The sequence below is a fragment of the Nycticebus coucang genome, chromosome X (assembly GCF_027406575.1).
Source record: "Nycticebus coucang isolate mNycCou1 chromosome X, mNycCou1.pri, whole genome shotgun sequence".
Lineage (NCBI taxonomy): Eukaryota > Metazoa > Chordata > Mammalia > Primates > Lorisidae > Nycticebus > Nycticebus coucang.
The window spans coordinates 185757812-185771655 of record NC_069804.1 but is presented as its reverse complement, the minus strand read 5'-3'; the positions used below and the strand labels follow the sequence as shown (position 1 = coordinate 185771655).

General features: G+C 39.4%; 1 protein-coding gene across 4 annotated transcripts in view; it reads left to right on the top strand.

Moving 5' to 3' along the window:
• Positions 1 to 10143, top strand: part of GAB3 (GRB2 associated binding protein 3) — a 147826-nt gene extending 137683 nt beyond the window's left edge. For 2 of the 4 annotated variants that reach the window (XM_053580915.1, XM_053580914.1), the window contains exons 9-11: positions 3829 to 3945; positions 6843 to 6955; positions 7323 to 10143. In XM_053580915.1, coding sequence (XP_053436890.1) covers positions 3829 to 3945; positions 6843 to 6955; positions 7323 to 7392 — 300 coding nt within the window. In that variant the 3' untranslated portion in view covers positions 7393 to 10143. Of the gene's footprint in view, positions 1 to 3828; positions 3946 to 6842 lie in introns of all 4 variants that reach the window. The other 2 variants (XM_053580917.1, XM_053580916.1) reach the window with 1 other exon arrangement.
• The last annotated feature ends 3701 nt before the right edge of the window (positions 10144 to 13844 follow it).

Here is a 13844-nt window from a genome sequence, read left to right as displayed (position 1 = left end):
GAGTGAAACTGAAAGCTTTTCCACTTAGAACTGGAACCAGACAAAAGTATCCACTATTGCCTCTGCTATTCAACATAGTGCTAGAAGTTCTAGCCATACAATCAGGCAAGATAAGTATATCAAGGGTATTCAAATAGGGACAGAGGAGGTCAGACCCTTGCTTTATGTGGATGACATGATCTTATACATGGAAAACCCTAGGGTCTCAACTACAAGACTCCTGGAAGTGATGAAGGAATACAATAATGTCTTGGGATACAAAATCAGCGTCCACAAATCAGTAGCCTTCATATATGCCAATAACATTCAAGCTGAGCATCTAATCAAAGACACAATACCCTTCACAGTAGCTTCAAAGAAAATGAAGTACCTGGGAATATACTTAGCAAAGGATGTGAAGATATCTACAGAGACAACTATGACACCCTGAGAAAAGAAATAACAGAAGACGTTAACAAATGGACAAACATACCATGCTCATGTTTTGGAATAATTAACCTTGTGAAAATGCCCATCCTACCCAAAGCTATCTACAAATGTAATGCAATCCCCATCAAAGCACTAACATCATGCATTGAAGAACTTGAAAAAATAGTGCTTCATTTTATATGCAACTAGAAAAACACCCAAATAATCAATGCAATTTAAAAAAAATAAAAACCTATCAGGAGGTATCACATTACCATACTTCAGGTTATACTACAAGGCTACAGTGATCAAAACAGCATGGTACCTGCACAAAAATAGAGGTATAGATCTATGGAATAGAATAGAAAACTTGGAGATTTATCTAGCCAGGGATCACTGTCTGATCTTTGATAAGCCAAACAAAAGCATACACTGGGAAAAGAATGCCTATTTAATAAATGGTGCTGGAAGAACTGGTTAGCCACATGTAGAATTGGATCCACACTGCTCACCACTGACAAAAGTTAACTCTTGCTGGATAAAAGATTTAAACTTAAGACACAAAACAATAAAAAGTCCTGAAAGAAAGTATAGGGAAAACTCTTGACACTATCAGCCTGGGAAAAGATTTTATGAAGACGACTTCCCCTCCTTGGCAATTGCAGCAACACCAGAAATAATTAAATGGGACATGATCGAACTAAAAATCTTTTGCATAGCCAAGAGTACAACAACTAAAGCAACCAGACAACCTTCAGAATGGGAGAAGATATTTGCATGTTATGAATCTGACAAAGGGCTGATAACTAGAATCTAGAGAACTCAAATTAATCTACAAAGAAGAGCAAATAATCCCATTTATAAGTGGCAAGAGACTTGAAAAGAAACTTCTCTGAAGACGATAGATGAATGGTCAACAAAGACATGAAAAAATGTTCATTGTTCCTAATCATCAGAGAAATGAAAATCAAACCACTCTGAGATATCACCAAACCCCAGTATGAATAGACCACATCACAAAATCGCAAAGCTCAGATGCTGGCATGGATGTGGAGAGAAGGGAACACTTTTACACTGTTGGTGGGGTTGTACGTTAATAAAAGCTCTATGGAAAGAAGTATGGAGACTCCTCAAAGAGCTAAAAGTACACCTTCTATTTGATCCCATAATCCCATATCACAAGGACATTTGCACTGTAATGTTTATTGGAGCTTAATTAACCAAGATGTGGAAGCAACCTAAGTGTTCAGCAACCCATGAATGGATTAATAAACTGTCATATAAGTATACCATGGAGTACTATTCAGTCATAAAAAAGTTGGAGAGTTTACATCTTTTGTACTAATCTGGATGGAGTTAAAGCACATTCTTCTTAGTAAAATATGACAAGAATGGAAAAGCAGCTATCCAGTGTACTCAATACCAATATGAATCCAACAGAAAAATGATGACACATCCACATAAGAGAAAAAACACCAGTATATTTGGGGGGAATAGGGAAAGGGGAGAGAGGAGGAGGGAGGAGGATTGGTAAGCTCTCACCTAATATACACAATGTTAAAGCATATGATAAACTCCCCGGATGAAAGACTCAACTATAATTTGATCTTTGCCTTAGGAATACAAACAATGTAACCTAATCATTTGTACCCTTATATTAATATGAAATAAAAACTAAAAGATTACAGGGTCAAGATTAATCAAGAAATTCCAGAGGAAGTACAAAGTAGATGGAATTTTTCCTACAGATATCAAGACTCATTAATAACTACAATACAATAGTAATACAATTTAACTACAATAGTAAATACAGAGACAGATGCATGTGGAGAAAGGATGGTTATGTATGTGGGGCAAAATCAAAAAAGGAATGAATTGTACTGTTATTGCACCACCATATACAGTATTAAAATCAGTTAGTGTGAATTTATTTCTTCAACGTGATGAGCAAAACCTTATAAGTTTAGGAGAAACTACCAGGAAATAAATTATTAACAAGACCTCAGCATAGGGAAGGATTCCTTAAACAAAACTCAAGTACAAGCCATACAGAAGAAAACTGACATAGTACATTAAAATCAGCAACTTCCCTTCATTAAAAGAAATACTATAAAAATAAATGAAAATATAAGCAACAGACTGTGATGAGCTATCTGTAACATATATAACCTACAAATGATTGCTCTCTAGGACATATGAGGAAGTACTCAGGATAAATAAGAAAAATACAAATAATTCTACACAAAAATTAGCAAGAAAGAACGAAAAAAAAAAATAAACAACCAAACAGGAAATTCACAGAAGATGAAAAAAAAAATGACCCTTTAACAGAGTAAAGGTTGCCTACACTAATAAATAATCAGGGAAATGGAGACTCAAACCTCAATAGGGTACTTTTTGCCTGTCTTAGATTGGGAGAATATTAAAAAATCTACAATACCAAATCTTGTCAGAATGGAGAGCAATATGAGCAATATTCCTGGTACACATGTAGATTGGTCAACCCACAATCACTCTGGAAAATAGTTTGGTGATTGAAAATTAGTAAAGTTGATGTTTGTATAACTTATAGTTTTGTAACCCAGCAATTCTATTCCCAGATAAATGCCATAGAAATTCTTGGGTGCATTATTCTCCAAGGAAATGAATGCTCCTGGCAGCACTGTTTGTAATAGCCTCCAAACTGGGAACAACTTAAATGCTCTTCGGTGGAAGAATGGTTAAATGGTTATTTAACCAGGGCAATGAAACAATCTGTCCCAGTGAAAATGAGTGAAATAGGGCCAATGTGGCAACATGAATGAACATGAAGTGCATAATATTGAGCAAAAAATTAAAGCCACCCAAAATACATGCGATGTCATCCTATTGATTAGATATTCAAAACTGGCTAGATACTTGCATACTCATAAAACTGTATTTTAAAAAAAAGGACTGGTAAGCACATAATTCAAGACAATGCCTTACTTCTTGGGAGGAGAGGAGGAGATGGTAGAGGGGAAACAATCACTTCAAAGGTATTGGTAGAATTCTACTTCTGATGCTGGGTAATGAGTTTCACATATGTTATAACTCATGTAGTGTGTCTTTAAATGCATTGGGGTAACTTTACTAGAATTTTAATAATTGTAGTTGATCTTTTAAAATTTTAATCTCTAAGGTATCTTGGGCCTGTCAGTTACATAAAGCATATTCTTTTTCAAGGGAATTTTGGCAAAATGTTTCCTTGGAGAATAATGTTATGGTTTCATAGTGAAGGTTGAACTGGCTATAATGTGTTTGACATGCCAGCTCTCACTCAGATATGAAGACTGATCTGCTTAGGCCTCATGAGACCACTCTCTTACCATCTCCTTCCCTTGGGCAGCCTGGTTAAACATCATTAACCTGAGTCCTATGATGTTGGTTCTTGGTTCTTAGGAAGACCACCAAACAGCCAACTCCTCGAGCAGTGGTAGTCTCATGTGGACAAAGAAATTCAGCCTGGATTATTTGGCCCTGGACTTCAATTCACCATCACCAGCCCCCATACAGCAGGTAGGAAAGACTTTGTACCTGAGAATTCCCAGATGATTCCATTTCTACTTGGACTTTTCTGATTATCAAGCCATGCATATTCTCTTTAGAGGGTGTTAAAAATATAGACGTGTATAATAAAGAAAATTAAAATCAGTTTTAATCCTGTTTCCTACAGACAGTGAAATCCTGGTGTATTTCCTTCTAGGGTATGTTCTTTTTGTGTATATACATAATCATAGTCACACTCTTCAAATTTTGAAACATGAAGTTTATAAAAAAATTTTCTCAGGCAGAAATGATGGTGTGGTAGAGGGCTCTCCAGGCACAGGAAAGACCTGTTTAGATAACAAGTAACAGCCTAATTTGGCTCAAGTTTATGGAGTGGTGAAAAGAGCTCTAGGTTCAAAGCAGAACCCCTCAGTAAAGGGCCTTGAATATCAGTCTGGGCAGTTTTTGCCAGGGTCCTGCTCCAGGGGCAGGGTCTGTTAAGACCGGTGGATCTGGTGGTGGTCAACTGAAGAAATGTAAAGTTAGAAATGATGAAAGACAAAGAAACAAGACACACAATATAATTTTCAAAGGTGGGAGCACAGGGGACCACTTCTCATTGGTTGGGTTCTGGCGAGTGGCCCCCAGTGTTTGTTCCACTAAGCTTTTATTGAAGGCTATTTTCTCATTAGCCCAGAGGGAAAGCTGAGGAAGGGAACAAAGATATCAGCAGTTTCTCTGAGCAAGCATATCAGCTCCTATTGTTTCTGTAATCATTAACTTTAAGGGTCTAAGCAGTCTTGAGAAATCTGGAACCTGAGCCTTATGTGGGGCAGCTTCCTATCTGTGGTCACACACACAGATTCCTACGGGTGGTTAATACCTGCTAGTTCATTGCAAAGTAAAACACCACTGGCGTCAATCTCCTCTGAAGAATTGGTGGGAAAGAGGAATTTCCTCTCATCACCACCCCAGAGGCGTCTTCCTCTGCCATAAGGGATATAAGCCCTCTTACCTATATTTCAGGGCTCAAGCTATTCCCTTGATCTCTGTCCTGGCCAAATATATATCTTCACAATGGGTATTTGCTTTGGCTGTTGATTGGGCAGGGTACAGCCTAGTTAATGTTTCTTGCTAGGCCCTGCACACAGCATCTTCTGTGGCCATTATTTCTTCAGAGTGTTTACAGACCCAGCAGGGGTGATTGCAAGCTGTATCCACTACAGGCCAGGCTTCCAGGAAAAGCAGGAAACTTTCTCAGATAAGAATTTTAGCAGTGGCTGGTTTAAAGCTAAACTAGCTGACTTTTCTTTGTTCTACCTTGCTCAGCTTATTTTTTTATTTTCCCCTTTTTCTGGGGGTGTTTTCCTTTTCTGAGAATGTGGTCTTCAGTCCCCATTCTGCCTGAAGTTTTGATTTCTTTGGGTAGTAGTCTTGGCTGTAAAGTGGGGGTCAGAAATAACTGTTAGATTAAGGGCTGTTGAGAGGATTAATTGAGTGAATACATGTAAGTGATCTTAGCCATTATCTACTATCATCCACTTCACAATGTAAGGAATGAGTGACTGGTAAGCAGGGGATGACCACCAAATATTTTTGAGTGAGAGATGGTCATAATCCAAACTGTGCTTTACAGTGTATTGTTTGGTGAATACAAACTAAACAGAATGAACAGCATTATTCTGTATGTGTGTGTTCAGAAAAACTCTGGAAGCTTTCCTCCCCTTCTGTTAAAGTAACTCCTAGTTAACCTCTATGTTTAATATCATTACAAAAACCTGAACTGAGATTCAAGAAAAGCTGATCAGAAAGGTGGGAGCAACAAGTACTAAATGTATGTCAGTCAGTTTTCATAGAGTATGTACTCAAAACAAACAACCCTCCATCTCCATTACTTACAACAAAGGCATTTTCAGTTGTTGCTCATGATACAGTCCATTGCAGGCCAGAGCCTTTGTGTTCAATCCAAGGCCCAAAGAGGAGGAGAAGCCTGCAATCTAAAGATGTGCTTGTCTTCTGGCAGAGGCAAAAGTAAAACTATAGAATCATAGGCATGTGTTACTTACATGCATGTCATATTTGTCAAAGTACATGGTAGAGCAAAGTCAAGGAGAGCAGAGGCACAGACACAGACTATTGCAGCATAGAAGGGAGCCACAACACAGGGGATTGAGAATTCCCTAAGGAGGGATTTTGTTGACTGATGGTGGAGACAAACATGCAAGAAATTTACATGCAGAGTTTCTGTGAAAGAATCTGCTGAGACCCAGAAAGACGGGCACAGTATCAGTCTGTAGTGAGGCAGCAAGGTGCTACCCTGAACCAAATTCTCAAGAGGTTTTATTAATATTTTAGAGTGTGGGTTTCCAGAATGAAGAAGTAAAGAGTATGACTCAATCATGTGGGTGGTCATTTAATTATGAAAAAGGTCATCAGGGTGGAGACACTAAATCCTAGAACAATTCTCATGGGCATAAATATGTAGGTAACAAACAAAATTACCTTACAGGATGGAAGAAGAATGGTTATGATTACAGCCTTCAGACTAGATTGTCTCGGTGGAGGGTAATTTTTATCCCCTTCTAACTCTGATGATATCTTGACTCTGCTAAGCTGCTGAATTTTACTCAGATGTCCCCATACTAGTTTTCTGTCTATTCTGGCAGGCATTCTGACACCCTTTGTCACCATAGATATACTGAGCAGCAGGGGGCTGAGCCCTGAGGTGTTCCTGCACAAGTCCTCTAGAATGTCTGCCTGCATTATATTTCTACCCACAACAGACATATACACACAAAGTATAATGCTCCTGCAAAGAGGAAGGGGCAGAAAATATTTAATAACAATGTAATGTACCACAGAAAGGTAGATATTTTCCTGAATCTGTTAATTAGATTTAATTAAAAATGTTTGTTATCCCCATTCAGAAACTTCTCCTTTCAGAAGAGCAAAGAGTAGACTACGTCCAAGTGGATGAGCAGAAGACACAAGCTCTCCAGAGCACGAAGCAGGAGTGGACAGATGAGAGGCAATCGAAAGTGTGAGAAGTATGGGCTTGGGTGTGAAACAGGGGCTCACACAGGAAATTAGGGCTCAGTTTGAGTTTTTTTTTTTTTTTTTTTTTTCTAAAAACACAGTGATGGTCAACACAGGTCAAAACCAAGAGAGAATGTATAGTTTTTGTGGTCGTGGGGGAAAGGACCTACAGAAAGGCAGCAGTTTCCTTCCCTAGCCACACTGCCCATGTCCCAAGTCTCAGGGGTGTGTGCAGCTGGCTCCATAGCCACAGGATGCCATAGCCACAGACCAGGATGTGAAAAACTCCCTTCATTCAGGCAGGATAGAAACACTAGAAATAAGACTTAAGAAAACATTTCTGAAAATTATGTTTAAAATCTCTTAAACAGAGTATTTGGAGTGAAGATTGGAGCCAGTGTTGCTACCAACAGGATGACATCATTTGACTCCAATACCTGAAATTCTGACCTCTCTCCTGTGCTTTGGAATCATAAATTATCCTTTTTAAGGGGCCCCTGGAGACCATCTTGTTCCAGCCCTTAAAGTCACAGTTAAGGAGATCAAGCCCAGCGGTGATAGCAGAATCTGCACTACTTATTCCAAAGACTCTAGCAGACCAGTCATTTATATCCCCAAAGACAGACAATTCAAATGATGGGGACAATGGGTCCCAGGCTCTGTGAGGAGAATAACAGGTGACACTGGTGGCTGTAAGGATGTTGTGATTAAGCATCTACCTGTAGACAGGTATTCTGTTGCTGTTGCCTTTTCCCAGCATGCTTTCCATCCATCATCTCATCTTGTTCTCTAAAAGACCTCAGAATCTAGGCATGGCAGAGAGTATCACTCCTACTTTGAAGAAAAGAAAACTGAGAAGTAGAGAAGGGAACACTTTGCTCAAGATTACTCAGAGAGCTGAGCCACAGAGTTTGGCTTAGAATAGAATTGCCCAGGCTGCCAATTGCAAGCTCATCGTACTATCTCATTGCCTCTGAGTATTTGGACAAAATGGATCAATTGGGTCAACCTTGGCAGCATGTGTGAAGCACCTGCATACACAAGATGGGTTATCTCTCTTTTTCACAGGGACCTGAGCAGGTACTTTGACATTTGAAAGGTATGCATGTCCAGTGAGGGTTTCTTTGTGTAACATTCAACTGGAACTCTAACATCATCTATAGTTAAAATTAGAAATACCTCCTGATAATTCACCTGGAATCCATTCTTAGATCAGATGGTCCCCTTTGCAATTTTCCCATTTGCTGGCTAATGCTGAGAGAGGAATTTTTACTATCTCAGGGAAGAATAAATTGTTCCTTGCTATCCCATGATGGGACCAAGCTTTCTAGTGATAGATAGAAATTACCAGAGGCAAAACAAACAAACAAAAACAGTTAGTTCTATTCTCAGATTTCCTGGCCATTGTTCTCTTCTGCTTGAGAAGTGACTAGATCCTAAGAGTGCAAACACTCCCCACTTGGTAGTAAGAGCATCATGTCACCCCCTTCCTTTATAGGTCCTGGGGTCCAGGGGATGCAGAATAAAGGTCTCGATTGGACATGGAGTTTTATTTGATGCTCCTCTGAACTACTGAGGAATAAGCAGATACTGGTCCTACTGGCACTGTGTCCTATATACAAGGATGGATCAAATAGGCAGGCAGTTCTGTGATAGTGTACTCAGGGCAATCGTAGACTTTGCTAGGGTTTCAGGGTTTCACACCTTCCCAAAGGTAAGTAAAAGCCAAAGTCTTGATTTTTCAGAGCATATAGGAAGTCATCTTGATTTTCAAAGCAGCGAATTCTGATGACATTATTTTCTTCCGGGGGCAAAGTAAGGAACAATGGTCACATACTTTGAGTTTAAAGTCCACACTGAATTTAGACAGAGAAAGATGAAAAGCTACCCACATCCTGCACACCATAGCCAGCTCCATTGCATGGCACACAGGCCAGAGCCTCTAAGGAGCTGTATTCTTCCCCCATGTGACTTGCAAAGAGTCACACAGTCTCAGGCAAGAAACCAGGTTGCAGGGTGCTGGTCCCCACAGATGGTAGCTCCCCCAGGTGTGGTCACCTGTGTTAGGGACAGTGATTGATTACCTGACAAAGGCTGGTGCAGAAAAATTGTAGCCCCAGTGTCAATTGGGGCTACCACCTTGAAGATACAAAAGAAACTACAGATGAAATTATGTCAGTAGTTAAATGTTATTCAATTGACCAAAAAAAGAAATATGTTTGTAGAAAACATTTCCAGGAATATATTTACAGCATGAAGCAACACACATGTGAGTAATGTGACCTGTTTAAATTTGATTAGTTAAAAACAGGAATGCTCTTAACAGGCACTGTCTACATTTAAAGTATGAAAAGTGATAGGGGTCAGAATAAAAAAATAATTTAAAAAAGGAAACTTCACCATCTTTTCCAGGGTATACATGATTATGTCCTGCTTTGGTAAAACTGCTAAAGGATGGCTACACAAAAGCATGACAATTCAAAGAAACAAAGCATAGGTAGTTTTTAAACTGAGAGCATCATGTGCTCCTGAGAAAGTCACGATAAGTCAAAATGATGCCAGCCAAATCTTGGTTTCTGGTGGAGACAATGGATGTGTAGGCAACAGAGGGCAATGTTTCTGACCAAAGGTCTGATGTTTGTTACAGAAATGATCCCAGAGACCATTCTGAGCCAAAGACACATGGCACGTTTGCACACTGTGCAGTGGACACATTCCTAAAAGATTTGAAAATCTGCATCACATTGTTTTCTGTGGTTCCTTTTTGTTTCATTTCCTTTTGTCTCATTTTCGGAGGAAATTCCTCCAAATTAGGGGATGTCCATTGCAGGATGGGGTGCTGAAGAGTCTCAAGCCTATAATCCCAGAGGGTTATGAACCCAGGAACCCTGGAAATTAAGTTTTCCTAGGGGAGGTAGGAACCCTGAGGCCCCCCCAGCAGCCTGGCTGTAAAGGCATCAAGTGACTCACTGGGGGGTTGCTGTACAGGACATTTCATCTTGGAATGAGAACCAACTGAATGATGATATTTAAAAGATGTGAGGGAGACTGAAGGGCTCCTCTCAAGCCTAGCTTTCTCCTCTTATGGTCTCCTTGATCCCTGTTCACAACATCTCTGTACCCACAATCACACAGATTTTTTAAATTTATTTTGTTTCTACTGTTTCATTTCTGGCATTAATAAAAATTTTATAAGGAATCATGACTTAAGTTTTTTATTATTTTTTTTAAATGATGACATCCAATATAAATAAAGAACTTGTTTTGAAAGCTGAGTATTTGAAAATAAACTTCATCAAAGCTTTTAAGTAGAACAAACTTAACCTGATTTGTGCAATAGCCAATATAAGTTATTAGAGTTTACTGCAAAAGATTGAGCAGGTGGCTGTAATTAGTACTGGTCAGCCGAACAACATCTTGACATTGTATTTTTTTTCTCTTTCATCAGAAACTAGCTTCAATAACTGACTGTAAAATTACCTGCTCTCCTTGACAACACCACCATTACTTACATGAAAAAGCAACAGCTGTAGGTCTGCCTCTCCACAGCAGGAGTCTTTTTTTGCCACCACTTGCCTTTCCTCCATGGCTGAGGCTCCCAGCTACCCTGGGTGCTGAGTCTGTGGCATCTCTAAGCCATGAAGCAAGTCAGAGACAAAGTAGGGAGTGGGCCAGGCTTGGGTTTAGGTAAATAGGCTGAAGGCATAGCGAAGATAGGCCCAGGAGACCCTGGAGCTGAGAGAAAGGAGACGGCACATTAAATTCTTTTCCTCTGATGAAGTATGAAGGCAATCATGAACCTATCACACACCCTAGACTAGACCAAGCCCCCACCCAATGAAGAGCACTGTGGCTGCAGGGCTAAGCAGGGACCTCAAAACTTAAGCCACCCTTATGCCTTGGCACATTTCCTCAGTTGCTTACATTTTAAGCTTCCTATTTCTCCTTTATTTTCCTTGATCTTAAATTTCATTTGTATCATTTTTTTAGTTAGTTTTTTTTTTTTTTTTTAATAGAGACAGAGTGTCACTTTATGGCCCTCGGTAGAGTGCCATGGCATCACATAGCTCACAGCAACCTCCAACTCCTGGGCTTAAGTGATTCTCTTGCCTCAGCCTCCTGAGTAGCTGGGACTACGGGCGCCCGCCACAACGCCCGGCTATTTTCTTGTGGCAGTTCAGCTGGGGCTGGGTTTGAACTCTCCACCCTCCGTATGTGGGGCCGGCGCCTTACCGACTGAGTCACAGGAGCTGCCCTTTATCATTTATTTTAATTATGCTATTTGTTTTGTAAACTTGGTTTTTATTTTCTGTAACTGAGAGTGTGTGGTAATGGAGGAAGCTGGACAAGTGGGCGTGCTTAAGGAGAAGCAGAACCAAGACTTGGACTCTCACATACACGGGAACTTTTCTACCACAGAGGGGACAGGACAGCCTTTCCAAAAAAGGGTTCCCAGTCATCAGATGGAGATCTGGATAGACAAAAACAAACTTTTACCCCAGTCTGCTGCCCTACATGAACATTGATTACAGGTGGGTCTCAGTGGGAAAGATGTAACAATAAACTATGTATGTTCCCTATGCTTTATCTGGGCCACTTTGCTTCCAGGCATCACTGTTGTTTTGCTCTGTGTTTCATGGTCAAACTCTCTATTTTTTTGCTGACTTTTAATTATTTTTTGCTGACTTTTAATTATTTTACCTTCATGTAAAACAATATAACCTAATTGTTTTATGTTTGTCTTTGATTTTAAAATTATTCTAATATTTTTATTCTTTTATATTTTTATTTGAGAGTTTTGATTCATTTTCATACTCTATGGAGATGAAAGTCAGAATTGTGGTTACCTTTATTAGGGAAATTATTATTGATTGGAATAGGGCATCAGAGAACCTTCTAGCACAATGGTGGTGTTCTGCATCTCAGTCTGGGTGGTGTTTATCTAGATGTATACATACATAAAATGTCACAAAACCATGAATTTAGTATTTTTACACCTTACTGAATGTAAATTATACTTTAAAAACCACTCACCAAGAAGGGGAAAAAAGACTCTAGGGGTTTTAGAAACTTAATGCAAGAAATGTGACTATAATAAGTATTAAAACTTACAGGAAAATTTATTATGTTTGGTGTGGAAAAACTTCAGCATCAAATCACAAAAAACAGAAGCAAGAAAATAAATATTTCCACTGAGAATTCCATTAAATTAAAGAAATTTTTAATGATCCCCTGCTGCATAACAGGTGCTCACAAGGTGCTGGGGATATAGGAATGAGTGAAATAAAGATACTTTTCCTTAAGGAGCCAGAATATAAACTTTGCCCCAATTCTCTGTTACCTCTTATTCTGTTTGGTGTCTCTGTCCAGCTTCAATGCCTCAGAATTGACCCCCTTTTCCCCTCTGAGGAGTGAAGCATTAGCAAATCTCAGCTCCTTTACCTCACATTGGGGCAAACTCTAAGTAAAAATTGCACTACAGAGTTCAGCTGTAGGACCAGGATGAATATTCCTCCTTCAGAGATTGCACCTTTTCTTGGATTGTTTCACTTTCCTGTCCCGCTCCCCCCATTAGGGAGTCATAGCCTTTGGGGGGACCCAATTTAGTACATTGCTTTCTTGAAAATTGTTTGCAACAGTATTTCCTGTCCAGATTGCTATTCCAGAATATAGCCAGTCCTGAGGAAGAGGGGAAATCTATGTCCTCTCCTCTAGAACCTGGGTAGTGACTGCCTTGATCAACAGAGGGGACACTGTGACTCCTGAGGCTGGGTCATAAAAGGCATCTTCCACCTGCTGTTTCTCTCCTCTCCTCTTCTCTTCTCTTCTCTTCTCTTCTCTTTTTTTTTCCTCCCTCTCTCCCCCATACATACACACATATACACATACACTTGGAACCCAGCCATTATGCTATGAAGAAGCACAGGACACGTGGAGAGGAACCAAGGTGCTTGGCACTCAGACTCTGCTGAGTAATCCCAGCTGGTAGCCAGCACATATTGCCCACTGTATAAGACCTCTTACAAGAAAATTCCTCCAGGAAGGAATCTTTCCCAACACATTCTATGAAGCAAACATCACCCTGATACAAAAACCAGGAAAAGATCCAACTTAAAAGGAGAACTGCAGACCAATTTCGCTAATGAATATAGATGCAAAAATTCTCCATAAAATCCTAGCTAATAGATTACAGCTTATCATTAAAAAAGTCATACATCACAATCAAGTAGGTTTCATCCCAGGGATACAAGGCTGGTTTAACATATGCAAGTCCATAAATGTAATTTGCCCTATCAACAGAAGCAGAAACAAAGACCATATGATACTCTCATTAGATGCACAAAAAGCATTTGATAAAATTCAACATCCTTTTCTAATTAGAACTCTGAAGAATATAGGCATTGGCAGCACATTTCTTAAACTCATAGAAGCCATCTATGACAAACCCACAGCTAATATTATACTGACTGGCATAAAACTGAAAGCTTTTCCACTCAGAACTGGAACAAGACAAGGTTGTTCTCTATCACCACTACTATTCAACATAGTGTTGGAAGTTCTAGCCAATATAATCAGGCAAGAGAAGATAATAAAGGGCATCCAAATGGCAGAAGAATTGAAACTCTCCATCTTTGCTGACAATATGATCTCATACTTATAGAACCCCAAAAACTCAACCTCAAGAATCCTGGAAGTGATTAAAAATTACACTAATATCTCAGGATATAAAATCATTGTCCACAAATCAGTAGCCTTTGTATATGCTAGTAACAGCCAAGATGAGAAGTTAATCAAGGACACAATTCCCTTCTCAGTAGCTTCAAAGGAAATGAAATACCTATGAATACACCTAACAAAAGAGGTGAAGGACCTCTATAAAGAAAACTATGAAA